Source organism: Sorex araneus, chromosome 6, assembly GCF_027595985.1.
Source record: "Sorex araneus isolate mSorAra2 chromosome 6, mSorAra2.pri, whole genome shotgun sequence".
NCBI lineage: Eukaryota > Metazoa > Chordata > Mammalia > Eulipotyphla > Soricidae > Sorex > Sorex araneus.
The window spans coordinates 53990818-54011643 of NC_073307.1; the positions used below are offsets into that span (position 1 = coordinate 53990818).

Sequence of the window (20826 nt, forward strand, 5' to 3'; positions counted from 1 at the left end):
GCCCCCCCTCCATATCCTGGGATTGTCTGTGGACGTTCACCTGGTTGGTTCCATTCACTTGGGGCATCCTTCCGGGGCTGCTGTGTTTTAACAGTAACACCACATGCCTCCAGTGGCATCAGGACAGAGAAACGTTTGCTTGTCTCACTTTCAACTTGGCTTTTTCATTTTTTAATTGCCTCTCCTTGTTTTCACTTTTCATTTTTATTTTTGGGGTTTTAGTCATACAATGTTCCAACACCCATCTCTCCACTAGTATACATTTCCCATCACCAGTGTCCCCAGTTTCCCTCCCGCCCCTTCCACACCCCACCCCGTCCCCTACTTTGAAGTTTCTGTGGCAGATACTTTTCTTCTCTCTCTCTCTCTCTTTCTCTCTCTCTCTCTCTCTCCCTCCCTCCCTCCCTCCCTCCCTCCCTCCCTCCCTCTCTCTCTCTCTCTCTCTCTCTTTCTCTCTCTCTCTCTTCCCTTTTGTGCGTTATGGTTTGGTTTGCAACTGGGTGGTGCCTTTGGGTTGTGGACATGACTGCCAGGGCTTCCAGAGGTGCAGGGAGGATTGCAAAGGGCCTGACTCTCGCACATGAAAACATTTGAGGGGTCACATCTGTGGGATGCAGGGGATTAAACCCAGGCTGGTTCCTTGCTAGGCAAGTGCCCCATCCGCTGTACTGTCACTCCAACCCCCTGAGCCTAGATTTCTGTTCTGTGGGTGACCCCCTGCCTGCAGCAACTTCCAGCAACACAGCCTGGGAGCATTGAGACCAAAGGGTGCCACCCCCACATTGTGACTAAAAAGTAGGTGGAACGTCGTAGCCAGGCAATGCCAGCCTGGGTGCATATTGTGCCATCACCCAGGGCCCTGGCAAGCACCACCAAAATGTGGGTGCACCCCGCCCGCTCCCCCCCCCCGCAGAGGTTGGAGACATAGGGCATTGGGCAAGGCACTTGTCTTGCATGAGGCCAACCCCATTTGAGTCCCAGTACCATATGATGTCTGAGCACAGAGCTAGGAGTAATCTCTGAGCACTGCAGGTGTGGCCCCAATACACCCTAAAAAAGGGCACAGCACCGCTCCCCTCCCCCTCTGCAAGCATGTGTTCAAGCACAACTAAAGGAGCAGATCTCACAGTGTGACCACCTGAAGTGTGACCCCCAGTCCTTGAAAAGTCGGTGAGGAAGGGGAAGGGGAAGGAGAGGGGGAGAGGGAATGTAGGGAGATTCCAGATGGGCTGTCACTCCAGGAACTTTCCATAGCAGATGCAGGACTCTTCTGAATGCTGGATTTAGGAGAGCTATGAGTTGCCTGTCTTTGACTAAGACTGGGGGAGACAAGGATTTCTTCCCCTCTTTCCCTGCTTGGTGTGCATGTGTGTGGGCCTGCATGCGTGTATTTGGGGGAGGCGACTCCCAGCTCCCAGCCCAGGGCTGTGGGGGTCAGCACATGCAAGGCTATACGCCTTAACCCCTGTCCTGTTTCCACTACTGCAGTCTGCCTTGTTTGTAAGCTGGGAACCCCTGAAGGAAGCAGGGTATCTAGAAGGTGAATTTTTGAGCTGAGAACTTGCATGAGGCCAAAATCAGAGAGGTCAGAGGTTTATGGGATCTGATAATAGTTAGGACCCTAGACAGAGAAAGCTCCATCTCACCCCAGAAGATGGAGGCCCCCCTGTTTGAAGTTATTCTTGATTGTCTGCCGAGCAGAAAATGGCTTGCCCATACTGTTCCTATGCTCTTCGAGAAATGAAAGATAGTGGGCCATAGAACATTTTATCTGTATTTTTTGGTTTGTTTTAAATTGTGGTATAGTGTACTTAAAAGTACCATGTTTGGGGGCTAGAGCAATAGCACAGAGGGTAGGGTGTTTGCCTTGCACGTGGCCAACAACCTGGGTTCGATTCCCAGCATTCCATATGGTCTCTCGAGCACTGCCAGGAGTGATTCCTGAGTGCAGAGCCAGGAGTAACCTCTGTGCATCACTGGGTGTGACCCAAAAAGAAAAAAAAAAAAGGACCATGTCTCAGGGCTAGAGCAGTAGCACAGAGGGCAGGGCATTTGCCTTGCACGTGGCCAACCTGGTTTCGATTCCCAGCATTCCATATGGTCTCTCGAGCACTGCCAGGAGTGATTCCTGAGTGCAGAACCAGGAGTAACCCCTGAGCATCGCTGGGTGTGCCCCAAAAAGAAAAAAAAGGTACCATGTCTTCTGTCTTTCTTTTAACTAATTGATTTTTTTTCTGTTGTTTGCTTTTCGGACCACACCTGGCTGTGTTTAGTGATCCCTCCTGTGGTGCTCCGGGAGGGTGCCGGAAATCGAACCTGGGTCAGCATCCTTCCTGCTCTACCATCGCTCTTGTCTTTCAGGGGTGCAAGTTGTCATGTTTATTTTTACATGTCCTTACTTTGCAAAATGAGGTGGAAAGTTTGGATCCTGAGATTGCGCCCCTAAAGTGTTCCTTTGAAGTTCCACCCCCTGAAGTCTGGAAACTTTGTAAGTTTTCAAAAGCACTTTTGTTTGTAATGCTGTTTCATTTAGAGGCTTTATGCACAGGGAAATGGCTGTAGCTCTTTATTGAATTTTTGAAGCCACATAAGGAGCGAGGTTAGGGTGGCCCTTTGTTGCTGTTACATGCTGGGCTGAAGTTCTTGTTTTGTATATATATTTTCTTCTGATATTATCAACATTGTTTCATGTTCCCCCACAGTGACACATCACTTCCCATAGCACATTTCATTGGAAAACTCACAGTTCAAATCCTAATACCATAAATGTGCTTTTCTAAGAAAGAAAGAAAGAAAAAAATTGGTGGAGTGAGCAATGGAAACATAAATATACATACAGAAAACACGGGTTGCAGATAGAATTGTTCATTTGGTTGGGGCTGTTGTAATAAATAAATGGTTCTAACTAAGATTTCTAGATTGTATGCAGTGCTTTTTTTTTTTTTTTTCATTCTGAGCCGCAGACACCAAAAATCCCACAGGAAGTTGTCTTTGTTAAGTGTGTGGTAGTTTCACTTCCTGTTCTGCACATATTAGATTCTCAGAAACTAAACTAAACTGTGCAAGCGAAAGAGATTCATGGCCAAAACTTGGCTGTAACCCTCAATGAAAACCTCAGATTTGCTTGTCTTCCTTCTTTCCATCGAATAAATCTACAGTCTAAATCAGATATTATAAACCTCATCAAATTTTTTCAAAGGGTAGTATTACTCATTAAAATAGTTTATTAGCTAATTTTTAAGGCCTCTGATTCTCATGGTGAAACTTTTTTGCATGATTTTAATTAAATTTTTTAGTGAGCAAGGTAGGTTTATTTATTTTTGGCTACACCCAGTGATGCTTAGGACTTACTCCTGGCTCTGTACTCAGGGTTCACTCTTTTTTAAAAAAAATTTATTGAATCACTGTGAGATAGTTACAAGCTTTCATGTTTGGGTTACAATCACACAATGGTCAAGCACCCATTTCTCCACCAGTGCACATTCCCCACCAACAATATCCCCGGTATAACCCCCCTTTCCCACCCTCCCCCTGCCTCCATGGCAGACAATATTTCCCATACTCTCTCTCTACTTTTGGGCATTATGGCTTGCAACACAGACACTGAGAGGTCATCATGTTTGGTCCATTATCTACTTTCTGCATGCATCTCCCATCCCAACTGATTCCTCCAGCTATCATTTTCTTAGTGATCCCTTCTCTATTCCATCTGCTTTCTCCCCTCTGCTCATGAAGCAGGCTTCCAACTCAGGGATCACTCTTGATGGTGCTAGGGGACCATATAGGGTTCCAGGGATTGAATCTGGGTCTGCTGCATGCAAGGCAAGAGTGTTACCTGCTGTACCATTGCTCTGGCCTGTACCATCACTCTGGCTACTTTTGCATAATTCTTTTTAAATTTATTTTTCATTTATTTATTTATTTTGTTTTGTTTGAGCTACACCCTGCTGTGCTCAGGGTCTACCCCTGGCTCTGTGCTCAAGGATCACTCCTGGTGGGACTCTGGAGACTATATGGGGTGCTGGGGACTGAGATTGAATCTGCTGCAAGCAAGGCAAGTGACTTACCTGCTGTACTATTTCTCTAGGCCCATCTTTCCCCTCTTTAAAATATTTTTTCAGAGAAAATTTAAACATTCAAAGTGACAATATAATAATAATAATAATGAACCCTTCTGATCACCCAACTTTCATAACTATCAACCCAATTTCCCCATTATCAAAATCTTGAACATCTTATGCCTTTCCCCTCATCAAAAGCCACTCCTAATGACTTCCTATTACACTCAGAACTAAATCACAGTCCATTGCTCCTTCCTCACTCTCTTAAATATATTCTGACTTTTTCTTCTTTGGGGTACAAAAAAAGCTAAAATTCAGGGAACCTCACAAGCTCACTGGTAATGTATAATATAGTTTCTCTGAGACTTCACACCACACTGATGACATTCCTTATATTTGCAATTGAGAGACTGAGTGGTGGAACAGAAAAATCACCAATGTTGAAGTCATATAGACCTGGCTATATGACTATACTACTCATCTGAGCTCAGTTTCCTCAGATCAAATATGATGTTAAAGAAGACAATACCACTAAACTTAGCACATCTGGCAGCAACCCCCCTTTTGCATAATTTTTAAGTCACGAGAGGATTTTGAAATAAGCTAACGTGATGATCAGTTATTTTAGATCTTCCACAAATTCTTTTTTTTTCTTTTTGGGTCACACCCGGCAATGCACAGGGGTTACTCCTGGCTCTGCACTCAAGAATTACCCTTGGCAGTGCTCAGGGGATCATATGGGATGCTGGGATTCGAACCCGGGTTGGCCGCGTGCAAGGCCCTACCCTCTGTGCTATCGCTCCAGCCCCTCTTCCACAAATTCTTGTACATCTAGCATTTGAATTTTATCCATGAGGAAAAAGGTAACATTCTGGTGTATTTGTGGATATTATGTTTATGAGCTTTGTGTATATTTGTGGATATTATGAGGTTTATGAGAGAGACTCAGCTGAGTTCCAGGCAGGGAATGTTCATTATACTGAGGTTTTCTTTTTTTTTTAATTTTGTTTTGTTTTGGGCCATTTCTTATGTGCTCAGGGACTGCTGGATTTGGGGGTCGGTGTCTCTCCAGTGGCTCTTGGAGGACCAAGTAGTGCTGAATATTGAAACTAGGCCTCCTGTCTGCTCTAGCTCAATGAGCTATCTCTCTGGTCCCTCATGTTTTTTTTTTTTTTTTAGATGAATAGTGGAAAGAGTATGAAAGTCTTCTGTAATCTTTTTAAATATGTAAAAGGCTGTTGTCTCTTTTTGTTTGTGTTTTTTTTCAGGTAGTTTTATTTTGGGGCTACACCCAGTGGTTTGAGGGATCACTTGGGTGATCCTCAGGGAACCATCAGCACCTGCCTAACCCTCTTTTCAGCCCTCTTCAAGTTTGGTCAAGGAAGTTTTCAATTATAGTTCCTGGGAGAATAAATCACACTTCCCTCCTGAACAATTAATCACAACAAGACTTTAAAATAAGTGACTTGAGCTATTCTTATGCCAGAAAATACAAAGGGAAAGAGAAGAATAAGGTTTGATTGGCAGAATGCTTGTTTTCAAGTTCAAAACAGCTTTGCATTGCTGGTGACATGGTAATTTTTTTGGAAGGAGATACAGTGACATGTGCTATATTGGGTATTTCTTCAGATGAATTTACTATTATCATTATTATTATTGTTTTGGGGCTACATCCAGCCGTGCTCAGAGTTTACTTGTGACTCTGTGCTCAGAGATTACTCTTGGTGGGCTGGATACCATCCAGCCAGGGATAGAACACAAGTCAGCCACCTGCAAGATAAGCGCCCTACCTACTGCACTATCTCTCTGGCCACTCAGATGAACTTAATCTCTTTCTTTTTTAGTTCAGGGGTCACACCCTTTATCCTTTACTTTTTCCATTGCTCAGTACCTCTTGTGAGCACCCTGTGAGCTGCAAGAAGGTTATAACTTCACATACTGAGAATGCGTGACATTTGTGGGGAGCCGGACGTCTCCCCATGTTCATAATGAGGCCAGGAATGGCTCCTGGCACGTTCCTTGGTGTAGAGCAAGGCGCCCAGCGTGCTGGAAGCCTGGGTGTTAACTGAGCATGCTGGACTGCCCGGGACAGATCCCTGCCTTTCATAAACTTGAGTCCTGAGGTCAGAATTTCAATGCAGGCTGCTCCCTTCACCCATCACTAAGAACCTCAGCAATTTTGATGCACTAAATAAACTTAAGGAGACCCTTGTTAAGAAGAGGGTAAGGAGACTCTGATTGAAGCTATCTTGAGTTCTAAATGGGGTAAGCCCACCGAGATTCTCTGATCCCAGGGTCTGTGCGAGCTAAGAACCAAGGTGATGAAAAATCCACCTCTCTGAAGTAAGCCAAGATGCGCTTTCCGCAGCTGTGTGTGCATGCCTGCGTGTGTGTGCGGCTGTGTGCGTGCGTGCGTGCCTGTGCGCGTGTGTGTGCGCGCGGCGGTGTGTGCGTGTGCGCGCGGCGGTGTGTGCGTGTGCGCGGCTGCGTGTGTGTGTGTGACTGTGTGCGTGCGTGGTGCGTGTTTGTGTGTGTGTGTGTGTGTGTGTGTGTGTGTGTGTGTGTGTAAAAACCGCCTACAGCCTCCCAAAGGGCCACAGGGTGGTGAGAGCAGGAAGAAGTTCAGAAAAGGATGCGCAGGTATTTGCGGGCTGGGAGCCCTCCTGCCTGGGGCTGCCCCGCGGGGTTTGGGGAGCTGCAGGAGGACACGTTGGCAATGTCCCCAGCTGGGCTCCGTTGCGGCGCTCTACTGCAGCCGGACCTTCGCCGAAAACAAACAGGATGCCCCGGCCGCCAGCGGAAACGCGGGCTCCACGTTACTTGGGTAACCGGGCTTCTTCCTTCCGCGGCTGGGGGGTCGCACCCGGGGAGGAAACAGGGTCCTGGCCCGCACTGCACTGCCCGGCCCGGCCCGGCCCGGCCCGCGGAGGCCACGCCCACGGAGAACCCCCGCCCCACAGACCCCGCCCACCCGAGACCCCGCCCCATGCGGAGACCCCGCCCCTAGGAGGCCCCGCCCCTCCCGACCGGGCATGCTCAGAGGGCCGGGCCGGGCCGGCAGCTCTGCGTGGCTGCCCGCAGTCGCCGGTGCCGGCGCAGCCCGTCGTCTCCTTCGCCGCGTCCCCTCAGCTGCGGGTCGTCCCGGGAAGTTCGACGCGGGCCGCGGCTTCCTCGGAGCCCGCGCGCGGGCACCGGAGCCCGCGGGAGGCGCCGCCCGGGGGTGGGCGAACGGGCGAGGCCGACGTGGCCGAGCGGGCGGCCGCGGCGGGAGGGAGGCGCCGGCCGGGCGCGCCCCGCCGAGCGGCCCCGGGCGGGGCGGGCGGGCGGCCGCTGACCGGACTTTTGTCCGACTTGAGTCCCCTCCCCGTGGGCCGGGCCTGTCCGGCCGCGCCCGCCCCCCGCCGCGCTCGCTCGCGGGCGATGCGGGTCGGGGCTGTGGCGTGAGGAGGGCGAGCGGCGGGCGCCGAGCGCGCAGGGTCGGGTCCGAGGAGCGGCGCGCGGCGCGGGAGGGAGACAAGATGTCCGCCAGGGCCGCGGCCGCCAAGGTGAGCGGGGCCGGGCCGGGGCCGGGGCTGAGGCTGAGGCCGGGGCTGAGGCCGGGGCTGAGGCTGAGGCTGAGGCCGGGGCTGGGGCCGGGGCCGGGGCGGAGGCGGAGGCGGAGGCGGAGGCTGAGGCTGAGGCTGAGGCTGAGGCTGAGGCTGAGGCTGAGCCGGACCGAAGTGAGCGGGGCCGGGGCCGCCGAGGTGAGCGGGGCGGGGGCCGGGGCCTCTGAGATGAGCGGGGCCGGGGTCGGGGCCGAGGCCGCTGAGGTGAGCGGGGCCGGGGCCGGACCGGGGCTGCGCTCGGGACGGGGCCGCCGACGTGAGCGTCTCCGTGGGCCGGGCCGGGCCTGCGAGGGTCAGGGACCGGGGCCGTCCAGGTGAGCGTCTCGGCGTGCCGAGACCGGGACCGGGACCGGGACCGGGACCGGGGCTCGGGCCGCGGCCAGCCGCACCGGGGGCGGCGGCCGGGCCGGGCCGCCGGGGCAGGTGCATCGCGGCGGCCGCGGGCTCCGGCTCTGGCTCCCGCCAGCGCAACAGGTCCCCGCGCCGGCCGACTCGGGGGCTTGGCCGTGTCACCTGCGGCCGCCGCCTTGGGCGAGGAGTGGCCGGTGCCCGGCGAAACCGTGCAGTTTCGATCTGATGTCACCGGCCATGGTATGCGCGCGACCCGGCGACGAGGCGGCGGCGACACCCGCAGCGGCTGCGGCCCCGGCTCGGCCGCTGTCTCCTCCTCCCCAACCCTCCCCCCCCCCGCCGGCCCCGCGCCGCCTTTTATTTTGTTTTAAGGACGGTGTCCGCGACGTGGTCGCCCCGAACCCTCCGCGTTCGCCGAACCCCACACACCCGGGGGTTGAATTTGAATGGAACTTTTCAAAAGTGACACCAAAATGCCCCCCAACCAATGAGCGGCGAGACGGATTGGGTAAAAATTAGCGAGGACGCGTGAACCCTGCACAAAAGTGAGCCCTTTCCTGGTCACTTTTCCTTAGCCTTGCGCTTTGAAGCCGTCGCCAGTTTTTCTTTGCCTTTAAGAAACCAACCCTAACGACATTCCATTAGAAAACTGGAGTTGCTTTAACCAAAAAAAAAAAAAAAAAAAAAAGAGTTCAGGCATCCCCCACCCGGACTGGCTCATGTTTTTCATCTAAGTTGTCCCTAACTTTTAAAAACAATTCCAGGGTTCTGTGCAGAAATGTAAGGGCTAGAGATCTCGCCCTTTAAGAAAATAGTTGCTTCAAATGGGGTGGAAGTACCCAAAAGCCCTGGTTTTGTGTGTTTCTGTTGGAAATGCTCATTCCCGGTGCATCCTGGGCAGGTCGAATGTGTCCTTGAAGTTTCTGGACTTGGGTTTGTGGCTCACACCAGAACAGGGAATTAGTGAATAGATTGTTTTCAGGAGTGTAGTACTCTAGATTTAGTCTTGGCCTTTTTGACCTCCATGTTGATGAACTCAGAAGGATGGAATCTGATCCGAAGATGCAGAATAAATGGCACGGTTTTGCTTTGATTTAGTCAGTCCTGGTTGTTTACTTTTTCTTGAACTGTCTGTCCTAGAAGAGGCCTTGTTTTTTCCCATATAACTCAGCCTGTGTCTTTCTGAAATGTATCTTGCCCATTATGTGTGAGGTCCTGGGTTCAATTCCTGGCACTGCATAATAAATGAATCAATAAAAAGGCTATTTCAAGTACGCAGAGAAATAAACTTTTGATTGCCATGGTAAGATGATTTATAGAGCCCTACTGTTCCTCCTGAGGTACAGTGTTGAGATTTTATGACATATTGGAAAGATTTGTAAGTTAAATATTATACTGTAGGGACATTTATATTCTTAAATATTAGAATATGTGAGTTGAGAACTTATTTTTTAATGGTCTATTACGGAACCATGACAAAGTGGTTTGTAGAGCAAGGTAGGCCATAAAATGTCAGTGAAATACAGCGTTCAGCTGATTTCTTGGGTCACATTTATATTAAGGTGATTACAGTGCTCGTTAAAATCCAGGCTATGTGCACACTACCACATGATTCTTTTGTTTTCCCAACTCCTCAGTTAAACAGAAAATACATAGTTGTTTTCCTGTTTTTAGCGTAATAAGTTGTAAACTCTTCTCTAAGCTAATATCCTTGATTCTATGTGGTCTGTGTCATGGTTAGTTTTACATACTGTGAGTATATGGTAGATCACTGTTTTCAGTGATAGGCATTTATAAGGTTCTGCTCATCATAAATAACAATCAATTTATCACTGTAACACTGTAGCACTGTCTTCTCATTGTTCATCGATTTGCTCGAGCGGGCACCAGTAACATCTCCATTGTGAGACTGGTTACTGTTTTTGGCATATCGAATACGCATGGGTAGCTTGCCAGGCTCTGCCTTGTGGGCGAGATACTCTCAGTAGCTTGCCGGGCTCTCTGAGAGGGGTGGAGGAATGGAACCCAGGTCAGCCGCGTGCAAGGTGAACGCCTTACCTGCTATGTTATCGCTCCAGCACAATCTATTTATCATTCTTAAAAATGGGTATTCTGGGTCAAATGGTATTATGTATTTAAAATTCTAATGTGTACCATTGTAAGTTACCTGAATTTTAAAGTACATAAAATAAAACCAGTTTAAATGAGATACGACATCCTAAATTTTGGGTGTTAAGGGTACATATTCTACAATCTATCAGTTTTTTTTTTAAGTTATTGTATAATGTAATACAGTTTCAAAGAGATTTCCAGTGTGGCATTGTTGGAAACGTGACATATTGATGAGAAAGCTTATCTGGTAAAGTCATTGAGTGATCGCCATGGAGTTTTAGACTAATAATAGAAGGTGGTCCTTGCAGACAAACCAAATGTGGTCTAGTTCAGAATAATTGAGAGGGTCTTATCCTGAGCCTGACATGATGAGCTCTCCATGATCTCTTTATCCGCGTTGCCAGTGTAAAATTCCAGAACTTTCCTGTGCTCTTACTAATGTAATGCTTAAAGAGTCCCCTACTGCTTTGATTTCTGTGCTTGAGGTTCATGAAACCCAGAGAGATCGAGTGATTTGTTTTAGTCAGGCAGCCAGCAAGAAGGAAAATTAGTTGTATATGATGAAAATCCTGTGGCAGATTATTGGAGAAAGGATGGGTTATTTGGTGGGAATCTTTAGAAAGTATGAAGTACTTTACACCACGCACACACACAGTTGGAGAGAGTTTTTCTATATGCCCTGTTCTTGAGGTAATCCAGGAACAACAGGGTTTGTCCTGATTGTATCAGAATTTTTTTTTTCCTTTTTGGGTCACATCCGGTGATGCACAGGGGTTACTCCTGGCTTTGCAGTCAGGAATTACCCCTGGCGGTGCTCAGGGGACCATATGGGATGCTGGGAATCAAACCCGGGTCAACCTCGTGCAAGGCAAACGCCCTACCCGCTGTGCTATCGCTCCAGCCCCTGTATCAGAATTTTAAGCAATCCATCGCATCCCCAATGTTAAACTACTCAGAATCTGAACATAGGGATTTCTGAGTGGGGCTTTTGTCTCACCACATACGTTTGTGATGTAAGAACACGAATGAGCACGCACTTAGGAATGTTTCCCCAGGTTGAATCACAGATGAGTGAAGGAAGTTGCAGTCCCTTCTGGAATATCAGGCTCTCTGTGGGGGACCTGATAACCTTTGAGACTGTGCTGTTCCTCCTGCTCATTATTGTGGACTCAGTCTTCTTGTTTGGCTTGTTGGGGCTTTTGTGTTTAAGTGTTTGGGCCATTGCATGTGGTGCTGGGGCTACTCTGCAGCTCTCTTTGCTGGTGAATGTCCCCCCAGAGATGCAGGAACCCTATGCCATATTGGGGATCCAGCCCAGCCTCCTGCATGAACTCCAGCCTCTCCCTCCCGCTTTTTGCTGTTTTATTTTTCTTGATGATAGACTTGGCTATTGGAAACATCCTATTAACTACTGAGCTTCATAGAAAATTTTGTTGCTTAATGTTTCCAGTTTATCCCGGGCAATTAACCCTCCCCCCCCCACCAAGTTCAGCACCTATGAAGATTATTTATACTTACGAATCAAGTTATGTCATTAAGGGAGGCAAAATGGACTTAATAATTGAACGTTTGAAAGTTGGGGACTATAGCTAGGTTAATGCACAAAACTATTAACAGTTGGACTGTGGATGGTCCAGCAGGGACTGTTACAATGTAGTTTTCATTTTGCTACTTACTGATCAGCCTCACTTTGTGTTAAAGGTAAGCCTAATAGTCCCAGTGCTTGAGGGATCTAATCTAGGAACAGTAAAAGGCTTCGCTGTCCATTGTTTTGGGGGACCTGTCAATTTTGTATTTTTGGGGGGTATGTTACTTTTTTCATGATACATTTTTGGGGTATGATACTTTTCACTAGCAGTGGTTTTTTTTTTGTTGTTTGTTTGTTTGTTTTTAGTATTTGGTATGAGGTTGAGCCTTACGGCATTGTGGACACTGGTGGTTGAAATTGTACTTTCTGTATTTAGCTGATGATGATCCCGACTGCACTTTACAACTCTACAATTTCCTCTATCACAGAGTCTAGGCAAGAAGGTAACTTTTCAGAGCATTCTGTGTTTTCTTTTCTTTTTTTTTTTCCACCTCCTAGCTCTTGTAACTACACCACCGGTTGCACAGGTTTTTCCATTAGGAAAAAACCCTTTTTTCGTTTCTCTTTCTCTTCTTTAAAAGGAACAAGCCAGGTCTCATGTTGGAACTGCACCCTCTGATTTCCTCTGTGGAAGAGCCCATTGCAGTTCAAGAGTTCCCAGGGCTGCTGATAGTGGGGGTAGAGCAGGGGGAGCAGCTGGGCCCACTGTTTCCTGTTTGGTTTGAAGGAAAAAGATTATAGTAGTCTTGTGCTCCTTCCTTCAGGCCTGGAAACAATGTACTGGTTCTGACTTTTACTTGCTCTTTAATCTTTTTCTATTTAGAGACCAAATGTAAACGCAGCGCAGTTCTAAGAATAAAACTATAAATCAGGCCATCACATCATCATGCTGCTTAGGAGAAATGTTTGAAAACATAATTTTGGTGGGAAAACAAAAAAAGGGGGGACATCTTGTTTCTCTTTTTGTTTTTTTTTGACATCTTGTTTCTTGACATGAAAAACTGGAAACCTGTGGGTTCACAAGCGGTGTGTTCACCCTGACTGAGTCCCACTCAGCCCCTCCAGGCAGGAGTGCACATACTTGCACATGCACACATGTGCATGCACATACACACGCACACGTGCACTTGCACGTGCATGATAGCCAAAGACTGCTGGGTGAAATCCAGTTTGGTTGTATTAGGAATTTTTGATCAAGCATTAAATAAAGTTGAGAAAGGACTACAGTACGCTTTGTTAGTGTTTAGATTTTGTTTTACATCTCTGAATTCTGAAAGGTATTCTTGAAAAACCTTATTTAACAACTTGAATCTTGTAGGAAGAGAGACGCTGAGTTTCACATTTAATCTAAGATTGGCCTAAGTGTCTCAGAACAGTACTTTGCAGTCTAAGCCAGCAATAAAAATAGGCCTTTTGGTATCTCTGACCTCGAGAGAGCTTCTTTATTTATTTATTGCAGCAACAAGAGGTTTCAGGTTGCTTCTTCAGGGGTTAACCAGAAGCTTTATTTCCATTCCTTCTAAACAGATAAATTCTTAATAATGAGATGGAAGTGTGTGATGAGGACTTGGTTGGAAAATTTCACTTGAGAGTCTAAAACTGGATGAAAACAGTTAGACTCAGAATGAGCCTTGGTTTGGAACACGAGGAAACTAAAGTTGAATTTGAATCCTCAAACCCACATTTAAAGTTTAATAACACAACCTTGTTAGCTGTATAGTTTAAAAAAGGATCTGGTGGTCCTTAACTTTGATACATCTAGAGAGATCTGTTTCTTGGTTTGTGCTGTCAATGCATTTTAGAGCCACCAAGGAAGCTAAGTGTTTGCTAGAGTGCTAGAAAGTGAGAGTGAAGGATGACCTTAGTGAGCAACACTTAGTGTGTGGAAGGAAGATGGAAGCAATAGCTTACAGAAGATGATGTGCATACTTGTTAGGAATATAGACCTAACTTAATTATGATGGTTTTTGGATTTGCTGTACTGTGTTTTTAAGTACTCCTCAATGAATGAAAGTTTTTTGTCTTGGTTACTTCGAGGCTTTCATACTATCTGGATTGTTTTTAGCAATCTTTGGGGTTTGTGTAGCAGTTTTTGATGATTGATGAAGCCTAATTTGTGACTACCTCATAATGGAGCATATGATTCTAAAATTCAGGATATCCACAATCGCCTTTTTTTTTCTCAATGTAAACAGATGATAATTGAGTACATTTTGTTTGGGTCCTTGTCCTACCAAAATTTAGGATTGTGACCTGCTCTGGATTGTGATAAGTACACAATTGTGATCTGCTCTGGATGTGAAAAGTATGTATTTTAAAGACCCAGACAGCTTGCATTTGTTTACTCTTTAAGAATAAACAAGAGCACTGCCTGCTGGTATGTTTCTCACCACCACAGACAGTGACTGCCCAGCTGGCATTTGGGTGTGTGGAACAAATGAGTTCGTGCCGTGCCATTATGTTCACTTCCCAATGGTTATTTGCATCTGTCTGCATCTATATGAGGTTATGTACACATGTTTGTTAAATGTATCCTGGTGGGAGAACCAGGTTAATTGAGATTATAAATCAGCATTTACTTACATGTGCTGCGTTATTCCTTGAACTTTGCTCATAGAGTAAGTGGACCCCTGCTGGCTGTTACTGCTACATTTACAGAACATTTACAGTTTGGATATGCTCAACTCTCATATCCTGAAGGGATTTATTGAGTACCTCCCTTGAATTAGTGCACCAAAGCACCAGAGCCTGTGGGTGGTTTGGACAGACACTGCAGGTACATGGTGCATCCCAAAAGGATCCTAACCTCCTCCCCAGCCATGGCGGCAACCTGTCTTCTGGGGCACTTGTTTTCTAGTGTTTCTTCATAGTTCACCCCTATATATGCATCTGAACTTCCACAGACAGACTCTTGGAAGTAGGTTTTGTTGTGGGCTGCTCCTGCAATCTGCAGGGTGGTGACTTCACCTGTGAGTATTGTGTTCACATCTGAGGGCCTTGGGATTGTGTTGTGGGAGTACTTACTGCCTCTAACAATGGGGCAATCAGACTTTAGTGGTGTTCTAGGGGATATAGTGTAGACCTCTGTCTGCAGGGCAGGAATTAAAGAAGAATTTTATTTTTTTATTTTGTTTTTTTTTGCTTTTTTGGTCACATCCAGCGTTGCTCAGGGGGTTCTCCTGGTTCTGCATTCAGGAATTACTCCTGACGGTGTTTGGGGGACTATATGGGATGCCAGGGATTGAGCCCAGGTCAGCCACGTGCAAGGCAAACGCCCTACCCATGGTGTTATCACTCCAGTCTCTTAAGGAAGAATTTTAGCTAGTGCATTTTGGAGTCCTAACAAGCAGGTAGAAAAAAGTAAATGGCTCTGATGCTTGTCTTGAAAAGAAAAGGCATTTTATGATTAAGGAAAACCTAACTCTGGTCAGACCCAGAAAAGCCTTGAACAGAAATAGATGCTTTGGACATAAAACAAAAACAAAAACAGGCCTACTTTTTCAGGTAAGTAGAAGCCAGTCTGTTTTCTCATTGGCACCTTGTAAAGGAACTATGGGAGTCGTGAATGTGTTGGAGTATTCCCTTAAACCAACAACATACCAACCTGTATTGTGGTGCCATGTTGCTGTAAAGGCAGAGGACAATGGCCTTGGGAAGTTCATTTACAGTCTCCTTGATGTATGAGAAAGATGGTGCTGAGCAGCAGTCACACACAGAGAGTGCAGGGACTCCTCTAGTCCTGCTGCTTACCACCCTGTGGGGCACCTGTGCTTGTGCCACAGCTGTCCAGGGATACACTTGTATGCATGTGTTCCCAGGGTGTGTGGTGGATCAGTGAGGAATGGTGTTGGGTGAGTCTGAGGCCAGGGAAGTGGCCTGGCTCCAGAGCTGTGCCTGAGGGCACCGGGCAAGGCAGATGAGCTGATCTGAGGCCAGCAGCTGCTGCTCAACTCCAGCTGATTGTTGTCTTGAGGAAGGCGGGCCAGATCTTCCAGTTTTTCAGAAGAGGCTGTAAATCCAGATTTTTATGTAAATTACCTTGGCTTAAGTGTTGCCTGCTGGTTTCATCTTTTATATACTTGGTCCTAAGCTGGAGTGCTTAGATCTGTGCAGATAGTAGCAGATGTATCTTCACAAGTCTCCTTAGGGAGTGAACTCCCAGGTAGACAGACCCTATCCGGGTCAGTGCTTCTGCTGTCATTTGCTGTGAAGGTGTGGCTATCCTTAAATCCATGAGTTTTGTGACTTCCCTAAGCTGCTGCTCTTCTATTCTCGTGCTTTTAGTATTTATTGTCCTCGCTTATGAATTCATCTATCTTCATGACTCATTATCTGCTGTGAATACCCCCACTTCTCTTTTTTGCGCTTTCCTTCTCTTTTTTGCGCTTGGACATTTGGGTTTTTACCTGGAGGGGGCTACTATTTGCTTACTGAATTTGCTTACTGAAAGTTCCCGAATTGGAGTTGTCTGCTGGTAACCACAGTTCTCTAAAGTATCTACTGAGGCATGAGATTGTTCCTGGTTAGTTCTTGTGTCTTTGATTTTCCAGCTGTATGTCAGTTCACAGTTCTTTAGCTGTGAGGATTGAAGTTGTGTGTCTGTGATTTCAGGAGCACCTGGGGAAGGGGTAGTGGATAGTGTCTCTCTGGCTTTCATTTGTGTTTCTCTGACTACCTGAGAGTGAGCAACACTTGGACCTGTTTGGGGTGTGTGTGTGTGTGTGTGTGTGTGTGTGTGTGTGTGTGTGTACTTTTTTCTGGGATTTCCTTAACTTTAAACACCAGGGTTTACAAAGTTGTTCATAATACAGTTATTTTGGACATTCATTGTTGTTTCAGCAGCTGGGATTGGCATCTTCTTGCTGATTTGCTTTACAGTTTTCTTTGTGGGGGGAGGCATGGAGGCAACAGTTGATTATGTTATTGTGTATGTGTGTGTGTGTTAGATACCTAGCCTGGTGGGTTCCTTCATGGTCTGATAAGTAGAAGTTTGTAACTTGTATGGTCTGGATGCAATGGCACAGAGAAAGGCCAGCTCGGAAGGAAAGTTTCAAGAGTAGTTCCTGCCAGATCATGCAGAGAGAGGTCAGGAACCAGAAGCTGAACGTCTTCTTGGTCATCTCACGTGGGAGGTCAGGCTCCAGACTCTGAATCTTGGGATTCCTGTTAAAGCGCAGTTTTCTTACAGTCTGTGGGTGAAGATGGTCATCGCACTTCCCAGGGTCGCTTTGCACTGGGCATAGGGTTCAACATGCAGGAAGCTATAGCCTTGAACAACATTGGCTGCTCTCAAAGGAGAGGCATGTAGGGATAGGATTGTGTGTTTACACATTGATCTGGGTTGTTATTTCTTTGATATTGAATTTAGGTCACCTATAAGGATAATCCCAGCATAGCCAGAAATGTGCTATTCTCAGATCTGTCAGTTTCTGAGGTACTTGGAAAAACTCCAGAAGAGCATTGAAGGTAGAGATGATGTCTGTGGTGTGATGGCTTGTGGGGTTTCAATCTTTTTATATGTGTGGCCAGTGTGGAAAGCCTGGATTAGAGACTAGAGATTAAAGCTATTTCAGACCTAGTGCATGTGACTCAAGTGAGTTCTCCATCTGGTATGGGATGATTGACAAGCCCTTTCTGTTCCATGTTCACCTCAGGTACCGCCTGCCTTTCCATTTCTTTCCCTGTCTCTTCTGCCACTTAATCTCCCTCTGCTCAGTGACTAGGCCTGCACAGGGCACACAGCACCTTTCCCTGTCTCCTGGTTAGAATCGCAGCCCATCTTTTCCTGACAGTGTAAGCTTTAATTAGTCTGTTTGCTAGCACACACCCTCCTTTCCACAGTCCCATGGGACTCTGAGGAATAGTACAGTGGGTGGGGCTCTTGCCTTGCATGTGGACTGCCTGGGATTGATCCCAGCACCCCAGCACCCTAACTCCCCCACTCAAAAAGATCCAGATCTGCAGTGGCCAGTGGACTCCTCCGGGGCAATTTGGCCCTTGCACATGCCTCTCCCCTCCCAGTTCTTCTGCTTGCTCTCCTCTGACTCTCTGCCTATAACCCCTGACACTTGGCTTTCCTTCTCAGTGAGGCCTGAAACAAGCTGGTGACTGTGAAAATGCACTGGGAATTTGCTTCTCCCCAAGACTGTAAGCTCCCTGAGAACAGAAGTGCCGGGTTTGTGGCTGGCTGCATTGTGCATATGTCTGGAGCACAGCTGCATCTGAGTGGCTAGGAGAAGTGCTTGCCTGCCACCCTTCGAAATAATGCTTTGTCTGTGGAGAGCTTCCTTAGCACCCTCTCTCAGCCCTTTCTTCAGGAGCCCCATCCTGTACCCAGAAGGATACTCTCAGAGCTCTGCCGGTCATTGGAGCAGTAGCTTGCCTTGTTGAATTTTTAACTATCATTCACTTACAGTTTTGTTTAAATGTATTCCAGAAAGTTCTAGTAGATCTCAAGGATGAGTTGCATTTGAGGACAAGTTCTAGTAGGTTTTGATATCATGGTAGACAGGGGAAGATTGTGATACTAGAATTGTCACAATCAAATTTTTTGTTTGGTGCCAAATCTGTTGTTCAGGGCTTACTCCTGGTGCTGTGCTCAGAGGTCACTCCTGTGTGTGTGTGGCGGGGGGGGGGGGAGAGGGTGAGACCATATGTAGTGCTTTCATTATATCTGCCACTGTCATTTCGCTGCTTACCTTTGTTGTTCCTTGGCCATCGGCGTTGCTTCTGTTTTGAGTACTTACCATGTGGTACAAAGGGTCCTGATCCATATTGCAGACTGAGCCTGCCACGACTATGGGAGCAATAACCTCTCACTCAAGAATTCGGTTTAGAGCCACAGTTTGGTGCTGGGGATGATGTTGCCCCTAGACTGTCAGTGGCCTGAGCTAGACAAGCACGTCGGTGTTTATTTATATATTGAATTATCTGCAACCTGCAGTAAGAACCAGGAGTCTATATAGACACCTTGAGTCCAATTCTGCTAGCTTCTTTGATTTCTTTCACCAGGAGGAATTGGCTCATTATTTATGATACATTTGTAGAGGAGTGTCAGTAAAATTTACCCATAAATAGTTACAGAATATGGGGCCAGAGTGATTGGACATTGGGTAAGATTATTACCTCAAATGTGGCCAACTCGAGTTTCATCTCCAGCACCCCATAGGGTCCCTCAGGCCTAGCCAGGAAATGATCCCTGAGTGCAGAGCCAGGAATCAGAGGACATCAGACATAGCCCCCAGACCAAACACAAAGAAAGAAAAATAGTTACAGGATTGCCTTGTAAAGTAGTTGTCACTTTGCATTTTTTTGTCAATAGCTATCTGAATTGTTTGACTCTTGCCTTTTCAGGATAGCATTTTTCTGAGTGTTTCCGTGGTAAGAACTAGGCCATGCATGTTTCTGTTGAATGATCAGATGGAGTATTGCCAGTTTTGTTTGCTTACTACCAGTTTTCCAAAGTCATTTCACCAGCATCCCCTCCCGCTGCATTTTCACTAATACTCTAAGTTTTCTTTTATGCCTGGCTCACTCTGTGGGGTGTAGTAGTGCTTCACTGTGATTTTTGTCTGTTTCCTTGCTAGTTAATGCAGTTGGGCACTTTTCTCACATTCTCTTGTCTGTTTTGACATTCTTTTTTTGTGAAGCTCCCCCATCCTTGGCCATTTTCTGCTAGACTGTCTTTGTTGACAGGAATTCTTTTATATTCTAGATATAAACATTGTTGGATAGATTGATAGTGATGGGTTACTTTAAACAAAAAAATTCCCAAGTTTTAAGTAACTAATAAATTTGCATAAAAAACTAGTCTGTTTATTTCTTTCTTACAAAAAAAAATTTATTTCTCTTACTAGTCTTGGTGAAAATTTGCAGGTTCAAGGGATTCGAGTTGAAACACTGCCCTTTTACTTTCAGAAGTTACTCTTTTCATTTAGTCTTGGCAAGAATTCTGTAAAATCATTGTGTTTTTGTCGGATCATATCAAGGGGTTTGTGGTGCTAAGTTTCTTATTAGTTATATTTATTTGATCACTAGTTATTAGTGGCGATATTTCTTCACTCTGTAAATATTGTGGAGACCAGACTGGCAATCTGTTACTCAACTGTTTTTTTTTTGCCTTTTTTTTTTGGGGGGGGGTCACATCCAGCGATGCACAAGGGTCACTCCTGGCTCTGCACTCAGGAAGTGCTCAGGGGACCATATGGGATGCTGGGAATCGAAACCGGGTCGGCTGCATGCAAGGCAAACGCCCTACCCGCTGTGCTATCACTCCAGCCCCTGTTACTCAAACTTTCACCTACTAATTTTAGCAGGTGCTTTTGGATCTTATCTGCAACAAGTTGTGGAATTTACCTGATGCTAATTATTTCCTGTTTCCTGTCCATACTCGTTAATTGAAATCTCATTCTAAGGAAGAACTGTTCCTTTTCCTGTTTAGTTTGATTTTTATCAGTTTGGACTCATGTGCATCATATTTGCTCTCTGGATTGAGATCTAGCACTCTCATACTTGCTGCTAAATCTTACTTGCTTTTGTTACTGAAGCTCATTCAGCTAAGTTCCTGGATTCTCTAGCCCCAGCCCCCCTCCCTCACCCCCCCACCACCACATTTAAGCAGTCCTTCCATTTCTGCTGCCACATCATAGCACATGCTTGATCTTGCATTTCCCATGCTTAAGCTCTGGGACAACCAACAATTTATACAGGAATATTGTTTCTTTTTAGATTTGTGTGCTAGCTGAGCCTGGGCCCTCATATTTTTTCCTTCTAGTTTTGTTTAAAAGACAAAGTTAGAGAATACACATATGTGTGCTAACCCATGCACCCTCTAGACTCTGTCTCTCTGTTTGTGGGTTCTTCTGCTGGGCCTCAAACTCAGGCCTCAAGCACCCAAAGCATGCACTTTGCTGTTGACCTGTGTCCCTAGTCTCTATGTAGAGAACCAGGGCATTACATGAGCCTCTCATTCCAGTCTCACATCACTTTTAATCCTCTGCTGATTTCTCAGACATTAGAAACCCAGCTCTTATTACCTGCAGTGTATTTTCTTCTTTGTTCACAGTGTATCCACAAAAAAAATTCTTGGCCAGGATTTCCTCCATGTCCC

The 20826-nt window shown here is 46.5% G+C and overlaps 1 protein-coding gene across 12 annotated transcripts in view; it reads left to right on the plus strand.

The window, feature by feature from the left end:
- The window catches only part of TJP1 (tight junction protein 1), a 162373-nt gene that overhangs the window by 82607 nt on the left and 58940 nt on the right, over positions 1 to 20826 (plus strand). The window contains exon 1 of one of the 12 annotated variants that reach the window (XM_055141317.1): positions 7343 to 7606. The exons of the other annotated variants lie outside the window; for them this stretch is intronic. Coding sequence (XP_054997292.1) covers positions 7580 to 7606 — 27 coding nt within the window. The 5' untranslated portion in view covers positions 7343 to 7579. Of the gene's footprint in view, positions 1 to 7342; positions 7607 to 20826 lie in introns of those variants that run through there. 12 annotated transcript variants of the gene reach the window in all.